General features: G+C 38.6%; 1 protein-coding gene across 2 annotated transcripts in view; it reads left to right on the forward strand.

Annotated features, from left to right (window-relative positions):
* LOC124139612 (cGMP-dependent protein kinase 1-like) overlaps nucleotides 1-13,202 on the forward strand; it is a 143,411-nt gene that overhangs the window by 109,453 nt on the left and 20,756 nt on the right. For both annotated transcript variants that reach the window (XM_046506830.2, XM_046506839.2), the window contains one exon: nucleotides 465-604. In XM_046506830.2, coding sequence (XP_046362786.1) covers nucleotides 465-604 — 140 coding nt within the window. The remainder of the gene's footprint in view (nucleotides 1-464; nucleotides 605-13,202) is intronic.

The following is a 13,202-nucleotide window of genomic DNA, read 5'->3' on the forward strand; positions in this document are numbered from 1 at the left end:
TGTTCTTTACTGAAATTCATGGCTGCTTCAGAACAACCATATCAGCATTCCTGACACATTCTGTAAGAAGCTAATGGAATGTAGCAAGGCCAACAATATTTTCTTCTTTTACTGACGAGTTGCCCTAAATCAGAAAATAATAAATATTAGATATTTTTATTTTGATGATCATTTGCCTTAAGGAAATTTAGGATATTAACTTTCAGTCAACCCTGGACCAAGACAAAAGTAACTATATTGTTCAGGTTTTTGTTTTCGTTCTTACTTAAATTTGGGGAGTTTTTTAACCCTGAATGTCTGAAAGTATGATAGCTCCGTTACATCTTTGGCTCAGCATGCTCCACATCTTGGATCCATTCAGCTTATGGGTGCAAGGTGCAAAGGTCATTCTTGGTGTTCTTGACTACAATGAGTACAGAAACAAAACTCAGTTAAACTCAAAACTCGTGCTTCCACCCATACAGGTTCAGCTGGCCGGAGACAGAAGCAAGACGTTTGCGTTGAAGTGCCTTAAGAAACAGCATATCATGGACACTCGGCAACAGGAGCATGTGTTCTCTGAGAAGAAGATCATGATGGAGGCCACCACGCCATTCATAACAAGGTACAGCCTTTATACAATTGTGTGGCAAGGATCTGACTGCGTTGTATTGAACCAAGGAGACAAGTCTCCTTGAGGTATCATGTAGACAAAAACTGACGTGAAGAATAGGGCACAAAGTCATCCATTTCCGCGACCAACACATTTTCTGTGGTATATTCATTAAGTTTCTATTTTAATAAGTACCTGCTGGATCCTTGGGTTTAGTGATATGAAACTGAAGTGAGTTGTTGTTTTGATTCTCACACCTAATCCTTAGTCCCAGGTTAACTTATGTCCCCGTTAACTATTTAGTTAAAATTGCAGAAAACTGTTTATGATAGCCATGATGGCTGGCCCTGTTAAAAAATGACGTGCAAATAGCTGTCAAGTTGAATCTAAAATGTGACATCATCTCTATGTGAATGTGGATCGTGAGTCTATATGTAGGGAAACATGGGGACATCTGATTCTGCTTTTATTTAATTATTGTAATTTGTGTTTTGTAAATACCAAACACTGACTGGTTCTGTTGTGTTGTTAGATTTAGTTATGTACAACATTTTCAAGATTTTAGCATGATCACGATAAACAGTAAAACTTTAATTGACGCAGTTTTTTATGGACATCTTACTGTAATCTTTTATGATAAAAATTTGACTCATTTTATGTTTACGATAGCATTTTTCAGTTGTTTTATGCAAAACAGTACAACCCCATCTGGACCATCGTAGCAGTGAAATAACCTTGAATGCAATGTTAAACCCAATTTCACCTCACCACATTCACACATGGTAAAGGGCTTCAGCTGCTGAGAAATACTTCTGAACAAGGATCAGTAAGCAAGCAGGGGTTTGTGATTAATCAGTTTGGATATTGGCTTAGTTTCTGACTTAATTTTGTGAAACTGCTTTTGGACGGAATCTGGGGAGGGCCATATCCAGTTGATTACCTGGACGTGAGGGTCACTACTGCCCAACAGAACCCACTCCACTGAATGAGTTAGTCGCAAGATTAAGTTTTGCCTGAAGTCATGAATCAGTAATGACCCATGGTTGAATAAGGGCCAGTAGCAAAGTGTTCACTTTGATTTAGCAGTGAAGTCAATAAACACGTACAACACTTTGAACAAGATCTTCAGTGATGCCTGAACATCTAATTTTATATCAACAGTATTTCATTTAACTTGGTTCTCTACAAGTGAGTTGTCATCTGTCTGTGACAACATGTTGTCCTTCACAACCTGCACATAACTCTGTGCACCCTGCTAGTGATGAAAGATATAACTCTGTGCACCCTGCTAGTGATGAAAGATATTACTCTGGCATCCTGCTTGTGATGCAAGATATAACTCTGTGCACCCTGCTTGTGATGCAAGATGTTACTCTGGCATCCTGCTTGTGATGCAAGATATTACTCTGGCATCCTGCTAGTGATGCAAGATGTTACTCTGGCATCCTGCTTGTGATGCAAGATGTTACTCTGGCATCCTGCTTGTGATGCAAGATGTTACTCTGGCATCCTGCTTGTGATGCAAGATGTTACTCTGGCATCCTGCTTGTGATGCAAGATGTTACTCTGGCATCCTGCTTGTGATGCAAGATGTTACTCTGGCACCCTGCTTGTGATGCAAGATATTACTCTGGCATCCTGCTTGTGATGAAAGATATTACTCTGGCATCCTGCTTGTGATGCAAGATGTTACTCTGGCATCCTGCTAGTGATGCAAGATGTTATGGCACACTGTTGTTAACGAGTCTATGCATAGTCCAATCAAAATGGTGTAAGTAAAATTGACATGGGGTGCGTAAACTGCCGTGCAGATTTCACTCGATCGCAGGGTTTGCAAAGCATGTGTACTGCCAAATCAGCATCAATAGATATTTTACAAATCTTTTTATGTTTTTAATCAAAGTGTTCACTTTGATTTAGCAGTGAAGTCAATAAACAAGTACAACACTTTGAACAAGATCTTCAGTGATGCCTGAACATCTAATTTTATATCAACAGTATTTCATTTAACTTGGTTCTCTACAAGTGAGTTGTCATCTGTCTGTGACAACATGTTGTCCTTCACAACCTGCACATAACTCTGTGCACCCTGCTAGTGATGAAAGATATAACTCTGTGCACATGCTAGTGATGAAAGATATTACTCTGGCATCCTGCTTGTGATGCAAGATATAACTCTGTGCACCCTGCTTGTGATGCAAGATGTTACTCTGGCATCCTGCTTGTGATGCAAGATATTACTCTGGCATCCTGCTAGTGATGCAAGATGTTACTCTGGCATCCTGCTTGTGATGCAAGATGTTACTCTGGCATCCTGCTTGTGATGCAAGATGTTACTCTGGCATCCTGCTTGTGATGCAAGATGTTACTCTGGCATCCTGCTTGTGATGCAAGATGTTACTCTGGCACCCTGCTTGTGATGCAAGATATTACTCTGGCATCCTGCTTGTGATGAAAGATATTACTCTGGCATCCTGCTTGTGATGCAAGATGTTACTCTGGCATCCTGCTAGTGATGCAAGATGTTATGGCACACTGTTGTTAACGAGTCTATGCATAGTCCAATCAAAATGGTGTAAGTAAAATTGACATGGGGTGCGTAAACTGCCGTGCAGATTTCACTCGATCGCAGGGTTTGCAAAGCATGTGTACTGCCAAATCAGCATCAATAGATATTTTACAAATCTTTTTATGTTTTTAATCAAAGTGTTCACTTTGATTTAGCAGTGAAGTCAATAAACAAGTACAACACTTTGAACAAGATCTTCAGTGATGCCTGAACATCTAATTTTATATCAACAGTATTTCATTTAACTTGGTTCTCTACAAGTGAGTTGTCATCTGTCTGTGACAACATGTTGTCCTTCACAACCTGCACATAACTCTGTGCACCCTGCTAGTGATGAAAGATATTACTCTGGCATCCTGCTTGTGATGCAAGATATAACTCTGTGCACCCTGCTAGTGATGCAAGATATTACTCTGGCATCCTGCTTGTGATGCAAGATGTTACTCTGGCACCCTGCTTGTGATGCAAGATGTTACTCTGGCATCCTGCTTGTGATGCAAGATGTTACTCTGGCATCCTGCTTGTGATGCAAGATGTTACTCTGGCATCCTGCTTGTGATGCAAGATATTACTCTGTGCATCCTGCTTGTGATGAAAGATATTACTCTGGCATCCTGCTTGTGATGCAAGATGTTACTCTGGCATCCTGCTTGTGATGAAAGATATTACTCTGGCATCCTGCTTGTGATGCAAGATGTTACTCTGGCATCCTGCTTGTGATGCAAGATGTTACTCTGGCATCCTGCTTGTGATGCAAGATGTTACTCTGGCATCCTGCTTGTGATGCAAGATATTACTCTGGCACCCTGCTAGTGATGCAAGATGTTACTCTGGCATCCTGCTTGTGATGCAAGATGTTACTCTGGCATCCTGCTTGTGATGCAAGATGTTACTCTGGCATCCTGCTTGTGATGCAAGATGTTACTCTGGCATCCTGCTTGTGATGCAAGATGTTACTCTGGCACCCTGCTTGTGATGCAAGATGTTACTCTGGCATCCTGCTTGTGATGCAAGATGTTACTCTGGCATCCTGCTTGTGATGCAAGATGTTACTCTGGCATCCTGCTTGTGATGCAAGATGTTACTCTGGCATCCTGCTTGTGATGCAAGATGTTACTCTGGCATCCTGCTTGTGATGCAAGATGTTACTCTGGCATCCTGCTTGTGATGCAAGATGTTACTCTGGCACCCTGCTTGTGATGCAAGATGTTACTCTGGCATCCTGCTTGTGATGCAAGATATTACTCTGGCATCCTGCTTGTGATGAAAGATATTACTCTGGCATCCTGCTTGTGATGCAAGATGTTACTCTGGCATCCTGCTTGTGATGCAAGATGTTACTCTGGCATCCTGCTTGTGATGCAAGATGTTACTCTGGCACCCTGCTAGTGATGCAAGATATTACTCTGGCATCCTGCTAGTGATGCAAGATGTTACTCTGGCATCCTGCTTGTGATGCAAGATGTTACTCTGGCACCCTGCTAGTGATGCAAGATGTTACTCTGGCATCCTGCTTGTGATGCAAGATGTTACTCTGGCACCCTGCTAGTGATGCAAGATGTTACTCTGGCATCCTGCTTGTGATGCAAGATGTTACTCTGGCATCCTGCTAGTGATGCAAGATGTTACTCTGGCATCCTGCTTGTGATGCAAGATGTTACTCTGGCACCCTGCTTGTGATGCAAGATGTTACTCTGGCATCCTGCTTGTGATGCAAGATATTACTCTGGCATCCTGATTGTGATGAAAGATATTACTCTGGCATCCTGCTTGTGATGAAAGATATTACTCTGGCATCCTGCTAGTGATGCAAGATGTTACTCTGGCATCCTGCTTGTGATGCAAGATGTTACTCTGGCATCCTGCTAGTGATGCAAGATGTTATGGCACACTGTTGTTGACGAGTCTATGCATAGTCCAATCAAAATGGTGTAAGTAAAATTGACATGGGGTGCGTAAACTGCCGTGCAGATTTCACTCGATCGCAGGGTTTGCAAAGCATGTGTACTGCCAAATCAGCATCAATAGATATTTTACAAATCTTTTTATGTTTTTAATCAAAGTGTTCACGTGATTTGATGCACTTTGTGAAGTAAGATCCGTTTTATCACAATATAGATTTTATTATCGATCAGATCCATTGTTGGAAGAAAATGCAAGTGATATGAGAGTTGGAATCTGATTGGTCAATAGGACGGACATAGAAGAGAAGTTCAACAAGGGTGGAGTGAGTGAGTGAGTTGCGTTTAACGCCACTTTTAACAGCATTCCAGTTATATCACGGCGTGTCCGCTTAATGTGTGAGGAAAGCCTGAAGTGATGCAGGTCTCAGATATTTACCACTTTGGTGAAACCCACTTACACTGGTATGGTGCTGACAAACTTAGAAACATAATCGATGGGAACCGGGATTTGAACCATCAATCATAGGTTTCTGGCGTGCCCAAGGGACACAACTCTACACAGCAAATCGCAGGCAGCACCTTAGACGACTGGGCCACCCATGCCCCCCTCGACAAGGGTGGAAACTGGACTTTTACAGTCAGACTTTTAATTGTTTGCCTTGGGAAGATGTGTTGCAACATATAAGTATGGTGTGGTTCCTCTCCTTCTCTTCATATTTGTTTCCTATGCTTTTTTAGCAAAATTCATGTACCAGCATGGATGCAATGTGGGAAATCAAACTCATATCTACTGGGTGACAAGCAAATACTTTAACCTCTAGGCTGCCTCTTTTTGTCCCCCGCCGCGCGAAAGCGCGAAGCGGGGAATATAGTATTCACGACAGTCCGTACGTCCGTCCGTCCGTCCGTCCCACCTGTTTGTTGCCGCGATATCTCAAGAACTAAACACTGGATTGTCTTCATATTTGGAACTATGGTGTATATACAGACTCCTCAGAAACCAGTCGGTTTTGGTGACCTTGACCCCATTTTCAAGGTCACAGCAGGCATATCTGCTTTTGGAGTTGGAAAACGGTGTTGCCGCGATATCTCAAGAACTAATCTCTGGATTGTCTTCCTATTTGGTATTAGGGTGTATATACGGACTCCGCAGACACCAGTCGGTTTTGGTGACCTTGACCCCATTTTCAAGGTCACAGCAGGTAAATCTGCTTTTGGAGTTGGAAAACGGTGTTTCTGTTTAGAACTTTGAGAGAATACAAATTTGATAGAATTTATGAATGACATATTATAAAGAAGTTATCATGTGTGTGTTTTGGAATGGTAAATATCCTTTATTGGGAATAAACACTACGTACTAAGCATGCCAAGACTTGCTAAATACAGTGTTTATTCCAAATAAAGGATACTTACCATCACTAAACACACTTGTGTGATAATCCCTGTGTTTATGCATATACATATCTGTTAGAATAGGTCTTCAGCAACCCATGATTGCCATAACAGGTGACTATGCTTGTCGTAAGAGGCGACAAACGGGTGGTCAGGCTCGCTCACTTGGTTGATGCATGTCATTGTATCCCAATTGCGTATCCTAATCACTGAATTGTCTTGTCCAGACTTGATAATTTACAGACCACCGTCATATAGCTGGAATATTTCCAGCTTAAACAGCAAGCAAACAGCATATGAGATATAGCTTGTTGGTACACAGATAAAGTAAAAATTGGCCCTGTGGTGGTTTTTAGAATTATTTTAGGCTTGGATTGGGAAGAAAGCATGGAAGGAACCTCCTGCTCAGGCTCAATGGATGGTCATGATGTCGGGGATGTTTCATGATTTGTGTAACACAATGCTGATATTTGTGATAATGTGTAGCATTTATGTAAGTCGCAATGCTACTTCATCTGATTATACAAGAACCCAGAAGAGTGGTGTATATCTTTCAATGTAGTTTTTTTGTATTATGATGTCATAATTGTACTTAACAAACATGTATCCCGGTCAAAACTATCATACTGTCTCCTTAAGCCATTGTCAATATGCCAAGTTTTAGAAAACTAATTATTAGTTGTGACAGTGGGTAATTTCACAGAAAGTAATAGCTATGTAAATAGAGATAATAACACAAGATTTCAAAATTTTATTCTGAAAATGCTCATTGATTTTCAATCTTTGTTATCTTTAAAAAGTATCTTGAAATAAGACTTAAAAATTTAAGTAGGAGTTAAATGAGCATGTGCTTTGAACAGAATACTGTTCAATATGTTTAAAGGGAAACAACACTCCAAGTTTGAAAGTATTGAAATATGGATCGACTTTTTCTTCACGGATTCAAATTTTGCTTATTATGGACTATAATTTTGACTGGTTTGACTTGTGTTTGGGGCTTTTCTTGCTGTGCTGCGTGAAATGACGCCCAATATGAGAATGAGAAGCTGTAATATCATAACAAAGGTATACACAAAAGAGCGACAGCCAGACTGACATGTGTTTTTGTTGTTGATTATTGCATACACAACTTGAAAGAATGAAGCTATCCGTCATTATGTTATGTTATGTTATGTAGGTCATAGTTCGCGAAAGGTTGTTCTGACGTGACCTGTAATGGAATGTCCTCGCCGATTTTATCTATGAGATTGAGGTAATCTAAGCATGTGATTAATCCTGTTTTCTTTATTTAAAGCATTAAGTGTTTATTGTTAAGCAAGTTTATCTCTGCAGCCATTGTAATATGCAGCTACCAGCCGATTCGTCTCACATCAAAACACGCAGGCTGTGTACTCGCAGGCAGATGACCACGGAGTACGCTGATCACTGTATCGGATTAACAAGACTTATTAATGAGTGTTTTCGGTCAGAGTCAGAGTGCGAGACTGTCGGATTAATGGGTCTAAATAGCACTGATTTAATCGGATAAAGCCCATTGTCGGATTAACAGGACTTGACTGTATTTGACAATATCTGACAGAACAGGTATTATTATCTAAATATGTGTGATCTTAACTTGATTTTATATGGCAACCACATAAATCTGATGAAACTAACACACAAATTCTTCAATCTGTGCATGATTTTATCTTGTTTTCAGACAGATTAAAACTACCATAATTTGATTTGATACTATTTCCTTCCAACACACACAGACTCTATCATTGATTTCCTTGACTTTTGTTATCAAGAGAGGCATTCAAATAAGCCCATAAGGCTGGTTTGCCGATCCGGCCATGTATATTCTCATGGAATAAATTCCTTTAAACCAAAAAGCACATGGTATCCCTTCAGAGAATTCAGGTAAATGAACAGGTGATAACAAACTTGGTTCATGAAAATGTGAAATTTGAGATAAATTATGAATAGACATAACATTTAAATTGTATTTTCTGTTCTGCTGGGCGTTGTTTTATTTGCAGAAATAATGAATACCGGGTGTATTTTCTCGTAAGCTAAGCCAGAAATTGCAAACAGCTGTACACACTTTTTCTACCAGTGATTTGGTTAAAAACATCCAAATAAATATAACTTTGATGTAATTATTGGATGAATTGTGTCTGAAACTATTATTTTAGCAAAAATAATATATTCTAATATTGAGTTATTTTAGTTGGAACTTTTACAATGTATATTTTGAATAATAACACCCATAAGTGTAGCACTTTGAAACAACTGATATTAATTGCTGGATATGTTTTCAGATGGAACAATTTGATTAGTAACCACTGAGGCCTCTCACGTTCTTGCCAGAGAAAATAAATGAAAACAAAATGTAATTAGCATAATTAATAATTATATTAAAATATTAGGCAGATACCATGTTCGATGGAATGTTTCCGTTAATATCCCATACAGCTGAAGCTGTACAAAGAAATGGTCTTTGTAGCAATGTAATATTTTAAAATATATATAATCGTCTCTCAACTGATCACGAAAGTTTGTTTCAGGTGTTTACATAGGTGTCATAGTGAACAAAGTATGTTGTTTATACATAGGCACTTCAATCCCAGATGAAGGTGTATACCGCCTGCTTTTTTGACCCGTGAAGATCCGGGGTAGAACAGTTCTTCAGCAGTACACGCTTGCCGTAAAAGGTGACTATGCTTGTCGTAAGAGGCGACTAACGGGATTGGGTGGTCAGGCTTCCTGACTTGGTTGATGCATATCATTGATCCTAATTGCGTGGATCGATGCTAATGATATCAATCACTGGATTGTCTTGTCCAGACTCTAATATTTACGGACCACCGTCATATAGCTGGAATATTGGTGAGTGCGGCGTTAAACAACAAACCGACCAGTAAACCTACATATATAAACACTTACCTTTGACACATCCACTGTGCAAGTTAACAGTGATTAATCAATCAACATATTATCGGTTAATCCTTTGATCAATTTTATTTTTAGCAACTCAACTGATCATTCCTCTCTTGTTGTGCTGCCAAGTGCATATTACATAACATGTAATACATTGACTACATCAGACCTGGATAATACACCCAATCTCAGTTTGAATAATTACCACAGACAGTTCTACACCCTCAGAAGCAAGGGTGAACGTTTTTGAGTTGTTTTGCATAGTCTTTGTCAGGTAATCTGGGTGGTTCTACCACTAATTATTTGTAATAAAGTCATTAACCGAGGATCAAGTGAATGACAACAAATTCACAGGTGTAGGGTTATACCATGAAACATGGAAGACAAGAAGGGAAAAATAATTGTATTATATGAAATTTGCCTGGAAAATAAGGGTCGTGGCTGTTTTGAGTATATGAACTTGACTTTTTTGTTGCAAAAATAATAAGTACACATATTTGCTGTATACTTATCTACATAATTGCACATACACGCTGACAGATTTTAAAAGGTGAAAGGTTATAGTAAGCATCAACCAATCAAATGCGAAGATTCAAGGGGATTTCCCCCTCACTGTCAACGAGGTGGTTCAAATCCAGTTTGTTTGGTTCGCTAACTCAAATTAGCTTCTGGTGACTACATGGGCTAATTAAAACAGAGCCGACTCGGCGACTGTGAGTTGGAATGTTGTTTCCCTTTAATCATTTATTATTTTTTAATCTTAGGTTATTTTTGGTATATGTGTGTCTGGTTGGGTATTTCATGTTTCAATATTTAAGGTAGTATCAGCCATGCTATGATATCTCTAAAGGATAATTCTAAAAATACATCTTCTTGCAATAAACTGCATTCATCTGTTTTATTCCTTTGTTGCTGTGAGGGAGTCTGTGTGAGCTACTTTATGTCGCCAATGTTACACAGGATATTAACAGATGTTCACCACAGGTATTGATTCTACATCAGTATCAAGCTAATTGTGTTTATATTAAAATTGTAATTAGTCATTGCTGTCCAAGAATGACATTTGAAATCCAAGGAGCTCTGGCTTATGTTTTCATGTAGACAGATGAGTGATAGCAACAAATCAGCTAAAGCATTATCCTGTAAATTAAGAGTGATCCCAAAATAACTGCACTATGATAAAAATAAGTGCATTCTTCTGATGGTAAAAAAAATTAATTGATGTTATGTTGTTGGTTTCCATGGAAACCACTTTGGTTTAAATTACTGTGCCTGATTTAGTAAAGAAAATAATAGCAACAGACCAAGAACTTGATAATGATTGTCATGCAATTTGTTTTGTCTACAATTATTGTAACAAGTGAAGGGCCACGCAATGTGGATGATAAACAGCCTGCTCTTGTTTAAGACAAAACTGTCATCATTTATCAGTTTTATTAAAAAATAATGTCAATGTTTGACATTTATTGTGATAACGTTACTTGATGGAATATGACACAGTGGTATAGGGCATGATTCTAGAGGTAGGCATGAGTTCTGTGTACATCGACAGCAACGACCATCCACTTCACATAGTGAGACAGATAGATCAATATAGAGTTGATGTCTGCTGTTGGACATGTGATAGCATCCCCATAATGCTGCTGTCCCTGTATGGTGGCATGGCGGCCATGATGATGCAGCCACACGGAGCAGTACTCCGGTAATATGGAGGTATTTGATGACAGGATGGAAATATACCAGTAGTCATTGAGAGCCGTGTTGATACCTTGTATGACACTCACTGAGAATGATGACGAAATACAACACCCAAAGACGGAGATGATGACTGACATTTATCTTGTTTAATGCAACTAATTTGTGATGGAACTGAGCCAACTTTCCCTATCATTGACATGAGTGGGATAATTTAAATTCCAGACTAATCAGATGAGGAATTATTGATATCAGCATTAAGAGCCACAGTTTCTCCTGGTTAGGTCAGAGTCTAGGAGAGAAGTCGGCAGATCCATAATAATAAGATTTAGTTTAGATTTTCAAAAGCTATTTTTGTAACATATTGCTGGTTTTGCCATGACAGGGATATACAGGTACATACATAGTAAAAATTATTCCAAATTTCATCATAGTCTATCCAAGTTTTAGCTCACCAGAAAGGTAGGTTCAAACTAGCTTATTGAATGGCTGTACTTCCTTATGTCTAAAGATGAAATGGGTTTGAATCCGTCCCTGCTGTATTCCGCAGGCAAAACCTTTTACAAATTCAATACTTAATTAAGTAACTTCTGCAACCTAATTCTGATAATTCTGCACACAATTCTGAGCAACTTAGGCAATAGTTGTCATGAATTTTGTATTTTTATACCCCCGTTTACGAAGTAAATCGGGGGTATATAGCATTCCGTCTGTCCATCCTTCTGTCCGTCTGTCCGAGCATTTGTACGGCCCATAACTTTTTAACCATGCACCCTAGCTACACCAAACTTGCTACACACATTGACCACAATGAGTACTTGTGCCTTTTGCTAGTTTGAAGATTCTGATTTTTTTAATTTTTGCCGTTTCCATGGAAACATCAGAAACTTAAACTTTTAGGGTGTGTGTTTTGTACGGCCTATATCTTTTTAACCATGCACCCTAGCTTCACCAAACTTTCTACGCACATTAACCACAATGAGTGCTTGTGCCTTTTGCTAGTTTGAAGATTCTGAATTTTTTAATTTTTGCCATTTCCATGGATACATTAAGAAACATCAAGAATGTATGTTGTGCTAAGCATTTATTATCCCACACTAGATTGAAATATATTTGCAAAAACATGTGTTCATTTCAAACATAATGCATCCTCATGGGGTTACAAAGGAAAGGGCAGTTCCTCTGACTTAAAGCAACAGGTATATTTCATGGTTTATTCTACCATAACTAAAATATGTTTTTTAAAACAAACTCTTTTTCTTGCACACCCCATGTCATTGATTTCTGTGTACTCTTGCTTTTGGAATCAAGAATTAGGTGTTCCAATCCCTTCTCATTGATGGGTTTGAATCGCCTGAATTGTGGTTTTTCGTCATTTATCAAACATATGTTCCAATCAAAATTTGTATAAATAGTTACGCAAATTAAAATAATTTGAAATTACTTTAATGTTTTTTGTTGAAGAAATTAGAAACCTTTCAGTCATCTGTAAGAATGTATGGGCACAAATGCATTCGCCTTTTATTCGATAAACTTAAAAGTAGACATGACGAAAATCATTGTACCTGCAACATTTTCTTGTTCACCTTGTTCTGGAAATTCCATCTCCTCATCAAACCATGTTGGCTCTAATTCAAGATTTCCATGCATGTCAAAATTGTCATTTATGTTGCTGATTGAAATCTATCAACCATCCCAGTAAACCGGACTACATGGTTGTGAACATTGACGCTGGTGCATCTGGTGCAAATAATTCCTACACAATGTGAAGCGGCCCTGAACTCTGAAGTGGTTATCACTCATTAATCACTTTAAACTTAGTCAACTTAACCAACCAAATTAGATCATCCTACAATGACATAGTAGAATCAAGATTATTGCACTTAATTGATGATGTGTTTTGATTGCTGTATTGAACATGAAGTGGAGTATAATTAATAGGATATCAACACAAACCACACCAATGTTATCTTGTGGTGCAGACAGTTACTAGTAGTTTATGTGCTTATTGTCCCATTTGTTGTACAATCAATTTGGTAAGGTTTGTTAAATTGTATAACTGTAATAAGTTTTTCTTAGGGTTTTCTTGTGTATGGGAAGTAAAAGAATATCATGATTTGTATTATTT

The sequence above is a fragment of the Haliotis rufescens genome, unplaced genomic scaffold (assembly GCF_023055435.1).
Source record: "Haliotis rufescens isolate VD_foot unplaced genomic scaffold, xgHalRufe1.0.p SCAF_28, whole genome shotgun sequence".
Classification (NCBI taxonomy): domain Eukaryota; kingdom Metazoa; phylum Mollusca; class Gastropoda; order Lepetellida; family Haliotidae; genus Haliotis; species Haliotis rufescens.